The sequence below is a fragment of the Hevea brasiliensis genome, chromosome 15, assembly GCF_030052815.1.
Source record: "Hevea brasiliensis isolate MT/VB/25A 57/8 chromosome 15, ASM3005281v1, whole genome shotgun sequence".
NCBI classification, from domain to species: domain Eukaryota; kingdom Viridiplantae; phylum Streptophyta; class Magnoliopsida; order Malpighiales; family Euphorbiaceae; genus Hevea; species Hevea brasiliensis.
Genome location: NC_079507.1, coordinates 23767561 through 23778718, shown reverse-complemented (window position 1 = coordinate 23778718; position 11158 = coordinate 23767561). Strand labels below are relative to the sequence as shown.

At 29.4% G+C, this 11158-nt stretch overlaps 1 protein-coding gene across 1 annotated transcript; it reads left to right on the top strand.

Annotated features, from left to right (window-relative positions):
• The first annotated feature begins 2016 nt into the window (after window positions 1-2016).
• Window positions 2017-3035, top strand: LOC131174026 (uncharacterized). Its single transcript, XM_058137056.1, has 2 exons — window positions 2017-2066; window positions 2153-3035. The coding sequence occupies exons 1-2, from the start codon at window positions 2017-2019 to the stop codon at window positions 3033-3035; spliced, it is 933 nt and encodes a 310-aa protein (XP_057993039.1).
• Window positions 3036-11158: the final 8123 nt, after the last annotated feature.

Below are 11158 nucleotides of genomic sequence, written 5' to 3'. Positions count from 1 at the left end.
ATCTTTCCACTATTTAAAGGAGACAGAGAAACTGCATTCTTAAGCTTCAGGGGGATGATGGTTTGTGGATTGAAAATGAAAATGATATACGCACTCAGATCCTTTCCTATTACAAGAGAATTTTCAGTAGTGGGGGATCATATGGGGAACAAGAAGTTTTAGAGTCCTTGCCTCATCTAGTCCCAGTAGACATGAATTCTCATCTATTGGCTCCGGTGGATCACATGGAAATTAAGAAAGCTATTTTTGAGTTGGGTGGACTCAAAGCCCCTGGTCCAGATGGTTTTCCTGGAATATTCTATTAATAGATTTGGGATGTAGTAGGCAGAGATCTATGTAATGTTGTTATAAGTTCCTTTCATTTTGGTTTTCTTATGAAGGAGATTAATAGGACTAATATTGTATTGATTCCCAAATGTAAAAGCCCCACTTGTTTAAATCAATACAGACTTATTAGTCTGTTCAATTTCCTTTATAAAGTTATCTCCAAGATTATGGTTAACAGACTTAAACCTTTGATGAGTAATTTGATTTCTGTTGATCAGGCCACCTTCATCCCATCTAGAGCAATCCAAGATAATGTTATTATTGCTCATGAAGCTTTCCATCATCTCAAATTTGCTCCCAAGAAGAAACACTCAATGGCTATAAAGCTAGATATGCATAAAGCCTATGATCAGGTGGAGTGGTCCTTTCTTCAGAAAGTTCTTTTACATTTTGGTTTTGCCGTTGAATGGGTTCATCTTATTATGCAATGTGTATCCACTGTTAGTTATTCAATGCTGGTTAATGGATCTCCTTCCCTTCCTTTTAAGCCTTCAAGGGGACTTAGACGGGGAGATCCCTTATTTCCTTATCTTTTCCTTTTTGTCTCTCAGGCATTATCTTGCCTCATCGAAAGGACAAAGACTAGGGGAATGATTAAGAGATTCAAAATGATAAGATATACACCAGCTATTAGTAATATTCTTTTTGCAGATGATACACCGCTGTTTGCAAAAGCATATCTTCAAGAAGCCTAAGATTTTTTTATCTATTCTTAAAAAATACATGGAAGCTTTTGGTCAGCGGGTTAATTTCCACAAATCTAGTGTTTTCTTTAGTAGGCACATGCCTTTCCAGTTGAAGCACAGAATCTTATCTTTGCTTAACATGAAGGAAAATGAAACTAGGGCATAAATATCTTGGCTTACCTTCTTGGTAGAGATGATCAAAAGTTCAAGCTCTTGACTTTATTAAGGAGAAACTAATAGCTAAGACACAATCCTGGAAGTAGAAAGTTGTTATCTCAAGCAGGTAGGCAGGTGCTCATCAAGTCAGTTTTAAATGCTATACCTACATATTCTATGGCTATCCTCAAGTACCCTAAAGGGTTATGTCGCCATCTGAACAGTATCCTCTCTAATTTTTGGTGGGGGAGAAAGGATAAAGAGAAAAAAATGCAGTGGATTAGTTGGAAAAAGGCCTCTCTTCCTAAGGCTTATGGTGGCATGGGTTTTCGAGATCTTGAGCTCTTCAATTTGGCTCGCTTAGCCAAGCAATACTGGAGGCTTATTCACAACCCAGATAGTACATGGGCTCGTGTCCTTAAGGGTTTGTATTTTCCTCATTCATCTTTCTTGCAAGCTTCAAGTAGTCCCAGAAGAAGCTCTTGGATTTGGCAAAGCCTGTTGGCTAGTAGAGATGTTATTAAAGAGGGATACAGACACAATATTGGGGATGGCACTCAAACTCTCATTTGGTTTGATCCTTGGATTCCAAGCATTGAAGGCTTTAGGGTATTCAGACCCCCACATTGCCCTCTTCAGGTGAATTTAGTGGTAGATCTTATTGATCATTATTTGTTGCAATGGAAAACAAACACCATTGATAGTATTTTTGATCCAATTATTGCTGCAGCAATCAAAGCCATTCTTGTTGCTCTTTTAGGAAACAAAGATTCTATTGTGTGGCACTTTGATCATTGAGGTAATTACTCAGTTAAGTCTGGATATAGAATTCTATCTAGAATCAGACATGATCAGTCTTCGGGTGGAGCAAACAACTCCAATCTCATTTCCAGACAGGTGTGGTTAAAGACATGGAATCTTCCCATCCAACAAAAAATCAAAGTTTTCTTATGGAAAGCTCTCTTAAATGCTTTACCTGTTAGAAGTATCCTGCATAGAAGGGGCATTCCTATTAATCCATCATGTCCAATTTGTGCAGCTGAGGAAGAAACTATAGAACACACCCTCTTTTGGTGCAATCATGCTAGGGCGACATGGTTTGTGAGTGCTAACACTTATAAGCCTAATCTAGTTGGCTTTGGTTCCTTCTCGTTGTGGTGGTCAGCTATTTTGAATGAATTTTGTGAGGATCAACTGGGCTTGTGCTTTAGAGCCATTTCTTATTGGATCATTTGGAAAGAGAGGAACCTTGCTGTGTTTGATCATATTGACCCGAATCCCATAGCAACTGCCAACCGTATTTCCAAGTCTTTCTTTGAAGCAAAGGGAGATCCTATTACTTCCTCCTTGCATGATTTTGCTGTAAGTTCAGTGTGTTCTCCTCCACCAGTTGGAACTCTTAAGCTGAATAGTGATGTGGCTTGGAGAGATACTGCTTCTTATGCAGCCATTGCTGTTGTCCTTAGAAACCATGAAAGAAAACTCTTAGATAGACATGTATGTCTTACTCAGGCTTCTTCTCCTCTTGCGGGTGCGGCAAAGGCTCTTCTTCAAGCTATACAGTTTGCTCAATCCATTGGGGCTTTTTCTATTATTCTTGAGATGGATTGTTCTTCTTTATTCGAAACAGTGTGTAATTTGGAGAATATTAGATGGTGGAAGATTAGAGCTACTTTGTTATCCATTAAATCTCTTCTTCCTCACTTCCACAATGTGTCTCTTTCCTTGGTCAAAAGAAGTACTAATAGAGCTGCTGATTTCTTAGCTAAGTCATTTTTGTTAGGAAATTTGTCTTGTGATTGGTTAGCTTCGATTCCTAGCAGGCTTAGCTCTATTTTGTACTTTGATTCTTCTTCAGTAGTGTAATGCTCCCTTTGCAAGTTAAAAAAAAAAAAAAAAAAAGAATACAAGGTCCATCTTTTTAAAATTAAAGAAAAACTAATATTTTTATTTTTATTTTTATAAAAACTTGTTTTTTAATGTTTTCAGCTAATACAATAATTCTCCTCCGATTAACGTTGATGTATAATAATAATAATAATAATAATTTTGAATTTGAATAAACCAAATTGGTATAAAAAATATAGTCTTAAAAAAATTAAAATTGATTAGGTGCCATTTCCCAATGGAATTAATTAATAAGTCACTAAACCCCTCTGCCATGCCTTAGCATTCAAACTTCATCTGTTGCTTGATTCCAGGCATCTTCTATTTTCCCACTATTCTTCTAATTATTTATAATTTTTTTAATAAGAAGTTGAGGAAATAAAAAATTGAAACCGATACTTATGAGATGAATATCATATCTTTAATCACTAACTTAAAAATTATTTATTTATAATTTTAATATTAAAAATATTAAATTATTTTTTTAAAACTTATTTAAAAATTTAAAATATTAAATTAAATGATTTTTCGATATGATATCCAATTCTTTCTTTATTTTAATTAAATTTTAGAATAAAATAACAAAATAAATCTATATTCGTTTGCATTTTCTTATTTTTTTAATAGGAATTTGTTTACATTTTCAACTATTGACGTCGTATTTTTCACTTTTATTGATTGAATTTTAATATAAATGTTTTTGTGCTAAATTGATTTTATTCAATTCAAGCGTGTCAAAAATAAATATAGCCTTTTTTGTATATGTGTGTTGGATTGCGGATATACCAAGAACATGTATGATCCCATTTTGAAAATGTATTTACTCTGATCTGACTTCTAATTGGAACGATTGACAGAAAATAAAAAATCAAACTTTCCCTTAGATTCTTTGATTCCATTAAGATGTGCTTCATCAAAATCTCTATTTGAACAACTTAAAAAAATTGAGGATTGGAATTGGCTATTGAGAAATTAAAGGATCATTTTTACATTAAAGAGTAAATATTATATTTGAAAAGTAAAGGCTATTCATAGTTGATTGCTTCGAAAAATAAATCTATGCAAAAAATGTAAAATTTGTAAAATGCTTACTGAGAAAATGTAAATATAGACAAAAAGTATAAATGAGAATTTTGAGGAATTGAACGATTGATTTACTTAAAAATGTAAAAACTTTACAAAAAATTATAAACTGGCTTGTTGAAAAATTAAAGAGCTGATTTGCATAAATTGAAATATGAACAAGAAATTATAAATTGTATTGAAAACCGAAAAGATTGATTATAAGAATGGAAATATTTGAAAGGATTTAGAGAATGATTGTTTGAAATGAAAATAAAAAGGCTGAATTGAAACTGATGTTGGACCAAATTAAAAGGAAAATTAACTTAAGACATTGTGTCTGTCAGGTGTTATTGGTTGATTAACTGTATTGTTGTTTCGAATAAATCCCAGTATTCCTATTTATAGAGAGAGCTGCTTGGTGGCCAAGTCAGTTGCTCTAGAAAACCATCTACTACTTGCACATTTTCCTCACTACTTTCTACCACTCGTAACCATCCACTAACACAACTACACTACTTTGTCCACTATCTTGCCCATTATCTCCAATATATATATATATTTTTTTGAGACATTAAACATCTATAACTACCCTATAAGTAACACACTTTCATACATGTAATTATTTAATTAGTCCAACTTTAAATAATTAATACCCATTAATTGTTAGTCTTTTGCTAGTTTAAGCTATGGGCTAAGTAATTTAATTTAGTATCTCAGACCTATTAATTAATTAGGGTCCAAAAATATTAAAATTAAATGATAATGTAAACAATAAATTAAAAAGTAAATTAAAATATCATTTTTAATAGGTTTGAACTTGTATTTGAGAGAGTAAAAAGATTTTTAAAATAAAAATTTTGAAAGTTTTAAAAACTTTCAAAATCTCATTGAAGAATATTTTTTCTTTAAAATTTTTAAATATCTTAAAAAAAATTTATGAAAATTTAAAAACTATGAAAAATTTTATTTTATTCTAATTCCTAAATAGAGTAGGGCAAAAAAGGATTGAAAATTTAGATTAAAAAATTTGGAGATTTGATTGAACTATTCTATTTTTTTTTTAATTTTATAATGGGTTTTATAAATTAATAATTTAGAACTCTACTTTTTTATTTTAATCTGTAATTTATAGATTTAAATTATGACATATCCTTCGTACTTTACTATTTGTTAATTGGATTTGTGATTCACTATATTTTTAAATTTGTTAGTAATTATATAAATTAATTTTTTTTACAATAGCTAAAATAAAAGGCTTCCTCAAATTGATTTGGAATCCAAAAGCTTTTCTTGAAATGCAACCAAAAAAAGATTTGTTTATAAAGATTAAAGCCAAGGCCGTCCTTGGAATCAAATTGTATAAGCTTCATGTGTGTCACATTCTTCCTGGCTGATTCCTTAAGGAATATTATTCAAAGAACCAATCCAACCCCATTAAAGCAAATGAAACCCATTAATAAATTCAATCATGCAGCCTTAACTATCTCATCTGATCATCTCATCTACAATAAACAATTTTTTTATTTTCCTTTTTATCCAATTGGGATTAATTTTTTAGAGTCTTGTTGATGGTAGGTATGTTAGATAAAATTCACACATCCTTTTTCATGAATTTTCAAATTATTTTTTTTAATAAATTTAATAAATTGCATAATAAAAGGTAAATTTATCTTTTTAATAACTTTTATCATAAAAATAATAATCTCATAATTAATAAATAATAATACTCAAACTTAAAATTTCTCTAATTTTTATAGTTAAATTAGATTATAAGCTCTTATCATGAATTTTTTTAATTAATATTATATTGTCCAGAAGTGACACCCTTATCATAAACCAAATCCATCAAAGATGTTGGTGACCTAACACCTATATATTGCATTGCATCAATCATCAATATGGGTTTAGTGAAGTCTTAATCAGCATCTGTATTGACATTTGTTTTGCCATGCTTGAGAAGCTAGGACATAACACATTAACTTTTAGATTCCTCACCAAGTAATTAAAGGGAGATATGACTAAACATGAATAGTATGGACTTCTTCAAGTATACACATATATGTACACTCCTTTTCATAAATATATTATTAAGGCAAAGAAATATCATCAATTATATCTAGCTGAGCTAAGAGTCCATGAAAAATTAATGAAGATTGGACTCATCTTGACTTAGATGAACAATCACTAAAAGGTTATAACTAATCAATTAGTTAATTAAATCTTGACCCATTAGAATTTTTTTTTTCCCTCTTGAAGATCTGAAACTATAGACAAATGACAACAAATAGAATTAAGAGAGGAACTGAATACCTTTTGACAACTTCATCTACTTGCGGTAGCAAATTTTGCCAACAGATAAGCAGTCTTGTTTCTTATCCATCGAACTAGAATGATCGTGAATGAAGATCTGCAAGTAAGCTCAAAATGTAGTTCACAACTTGAAAAAAAAGAGTGAACCACCCCGAAATCCCTTAGAGAGCCAACCAAAGTATTTGGCAATTTGTTTCTATGATAATATGCTCGAGACAAAGTTCCTACGCGATCTGCAAACCACCTAGCATCGCAAACCCCACTGCTATTTCAATTTCTAGCCAACAACTCATGTACAACTAATATTTGATTTGCAAATTTAAAATTTTACAAAACAATTTTCCTGTAATTTCATTCGAAAATATTACCATGAAAATTCAGTCAAGAATAATATAATAATAAGACGATATCCTATGCTTTATGTTAAGGCTATTTGACATGGACACGTGAATTTTATATCTCACAAATTTTAAGCTTTAAGTTGTTTCATAAAGTACTTAGAATTAGTTGAGCGTCAATTGGATAGAAAAGTCAAGGTTTAGTTTATGTATCATCCATAACTCATATGGCATATATGGAAGTAACTGTTTTGGTAGGTACTTAATTAAATACAAATGTGGCTATTAAAAGTGCATCACCCTTGACAAATTAGATTTAGTTATCATTAACTTAACCATTTCTATTTTGCCATTATGAAGCTAAAAAAAACAAGCTAAACTAAGGTTTAGGAATTTTACTTGGTTAGGCTCTTAATCACTATCCAAACACCAATATGGGAAGCTTATACTCCAAACATTGGTACTCTTGTTCGTCCACACGAACAAGCAATCTTGGCAACTCAACCTTTGAGCTGAAAACTTTCAATCCCTCTCCTTTTGGTTCGGCCAACAAGTGCACAAGAAAGAAGTTTTGGGTTCTTTTTGTTTTATCTTTTAGGCAATTAGAAAAGAATTTTTCTAATTTTAATTCGAGAGTTACAAATTCAAATGTCTCTTGAATTTAATTAGAAGAAAAAGGATAAGAAGAGCATTTCTTGACTTTGAGAGAAGAAAAAGAATAAGATGAAGATGAAAACTCTAAGTTATCACTAAATGCATGCGGGTTAACACCTTTTTATACTTTAGGGATTCTATATCCCTAAAGTAATTAGAAATCTCCCTAATTTAGAGATTCTAAATCTCTAAAGTTAGTAAGTGGAGGAGAAATATTCTCTACTAAGGAGACAACTTTGCCGATTGTCTTTTTCTCATCATGTCAATTAGATGAATTGTCACCATTTCATGATGTCACATGGTATCTTATGTCACATCACCTCTAAGCCACTAAGCTACATTTTCTCTCCTGGCTTCGTTAAACACACAAGCCAAAATTAATTCTTCTAGCCTAATAATTTATATCACATGTAAATTACTAATTAACTAAATTCTTCTAATTACTTAAGTTTATATTTAAATACGTTAGCTTAGTTTCTTCTAATAAACCCAATTGCTTGAATTTAGTTTTATGTGATATTAAAGGCATTGCAATCTTATTACAAACTAAATTTATTAATTTAATTAATTAATTAGACTATTTAATTAATCAATAAATTAATTATTCCTTAATCACTTTAATTTCTTATGTGTATGACTTTTTGGGTATATTACTAATTGGTAATAAAAATAATATTAACTCTTTAATATTATTAGAACTCTTTCTATACCTAGAGTGAAATTTTCTCTTCACTCTTGGTTTTTATAAATCATGGTTGACACCTAATATAGTGTACCATGACTGCCAAATTCCTGATGAATTAAATTTATTCATTACTTTTGAACCTTAATTATACATATCATGTACTAAAATATCTCCGTTACAAATACCAATTCTCGTTAATTCAAACCCTAATGAGGCTAATTAAATTTATTTTAAACTCAATAATGATTTTATAGATTATTTTTTTTTTCATTATTCTTTATTTTTAATAGTACTTATATATATATATATAATGAAATTAATATATATTATTATAATTAATAGTATTTTTAATTTTAAAATTTATTATTTTTCAATGAGTAAAAAAAATAAACAGTTTTCATTTTTTATAAAACAAAAAATAAAAAAGTACAATTGTTTACATTAATTAATCAACATAAAAATTATTAAATTAAATATTTATATTTATATATTTATTATTTATATTTTAATTAATTTTATATAAATTTAATATAAATATTTAATCTAATAATTATTAAATATTTTCACGTATGAACAGTTTATATTAAATTCATTCTTAATTATATATCATTCAATTAAAGTGTAATAAGAATATAATTACTTAATTAATTATGGACACGCATCATTCAACGCAATGATTTTATTAATATATCAAGTACATGTATGCACAAGCTCAAAATATATTGAATGCAATCAAATTAGTAAAATTATAAATATTATTAAAAATAAATAAAATTTACAAAGAAAAACCAATGTTACTGTTTTTACATAGTTTTTTTTAATGTGCATTTGCACATTATTTCTACTCTTTATATGCATGTGCGATTTAATTTTTGTTATAAAATTTTTATTAATTTCCAAACACAATATAATATTATTATAATATATTAATTTTTAATAATCAATTAAATTTAATTATCCGTTACGACAACACCAAATTATTATATTATATTTTACTCTTTACTAAAACTGATTCAAATAAGTTATAAAAAATAAAATTAATAAGATATATCACTTCAATGAATTAAAATATTATAAATAAAATTTTATAAATATGATATGAGAATATGAATATTTTTATTTTATAAATTGAAACTTATTATTTCATAAAAGTTGTTAAAATATTTTTAATTATTTTTAATAAAATTTATTGTAGCTCATGTAGGTAGGTTGGTTTTAATTATTTTGTATGCAATAAGAAATTTTTAATCAATAATTTTTTATTTTTATTTTACTTAAAATACATTAATTTTAATAATCTATTAAGTTTAAGTTTAATTCTATTTTGTTATAATATAAAATAATTATGTTATTTTTATCCATCTCATTATTTTTTTTCCCTTTCCGCTTTTTTATATATTATATACATGAGTAAACACCAAAAATATCTTTTGTTATGTTTAGATTAATTATTCAGTTGGGTTGCTATCATTAGTCAAAGGCTGCAGACTGTATTAGGGAATTTGCAGATATATAGCTTAAGAAGAGCAACAAGAAAACTCTTTTTATACTTTAAAAAAGTCAACAGTAATACACTAGAAAATTTTCTTTTTAATTTTTTCTATATTCGTATTTTATTTGATTATTAAATGTTAAAGCTTATGGAAAACATTAATATGCCTTGGGTACGGGGGACGACCATGAATGTAGTTCTGGGCTCCAATTACGTACAACAAGTGCCATGGGCTAGCCTACAGAAAAAGATGCTAGGATTTATGACCTTGTTGGATTTTAGTGATGTTGTCCGTCTACTCTTAAGGCCTGTTTGAAATTATTGTTGAAATTATTATTGAAAAAATCACTTTTTTAATACTGCTTAGAGAATATTAAAAAAAAATTAAAAATTAAATTTAATCAGTTTTAGCCATAAAAATACTAAAATAACAAAATATCTTTTTTTAAACTACTTTTTCAATAGCATCTAAAATTATGTTTTATTCAAAAAACAGTTTCAGCCTTTCAAACTCAATACCAAATAAGTTGTTAGATGCAGTGACAACAATTCAAAATCACATGACTCACGTCCACGTGTTATATATGTATGATATGCCAATTGCGTGCATAACTCCATTCTCTTGAAACATGCCATGAGATCAACTTTAACTATTTAACCTAACAACTACGATTTCTTATTGATATAATATAAAATAATCACATGAAATAATATATCCCTTTTTATTTAAAAATATACCCCACTAGGAAATATTCTTTATGATATGTTATTATTTACTTTCTCTATAAATAGGTTTAGGAGGTAAGAAGGGAAAAAGATTCTCTCTCCGTCTCCTCTTCTACTCACATACTCTCTCTCTACTCTATGTCTCTTATTTCTACACTCATTCTCTTTCTTTATCTACTATATTTCTACCATAATATGATTCCCTTTAACTTGAGCATCGGAAGGTTCTCCAAGGACCTTCTTAGTGGACCTTTGTCCATTCTTTCTTTGTTTTGCAGGTCTCATCAGTGGAGATGATGAAAATGAGACCCATATTAATGAAATAACACAACTGGGCTTCATCAAATGGCCCTGTCTGTGGGAATCGACACGAAAAGTCATGTCTCTTCCCTCTACATAGTTTTATCCAGAGAAAATCAATGGGTGCTGGATAAATTAACTAGTCATTTGGTATTTAGTGCCTATAGTAATATAATGATGTCTGGGCACATGAGATGGGAAGGTTACTCAATCGAGGAGAATTGAATTGTTGCCTGTCATGAGATATTATTCATGTGTGTGAAGGCCTAGCAATGTTAATTATCTAGAGCTGATTGCCTCTCTTAAGCTGTCATCCTTGTCTAATGTGATGTAATTTGGTCAAGCTTGCTCCTAATGTCATGATGCCACAACTTGGTTAGACCCATAAGAGTAGTATGGTCATAGAAAAAAGGTTGGTCGATAACACTCGCAGAGGTCTTGCTCCTCGTCTAGTTGTTTGGGTCGCGGAGGTCGTAGACAAGCTCAACCCAACAATGAAGACCAAGTTCCTTGTGGCAGCTAGTTATGGTTA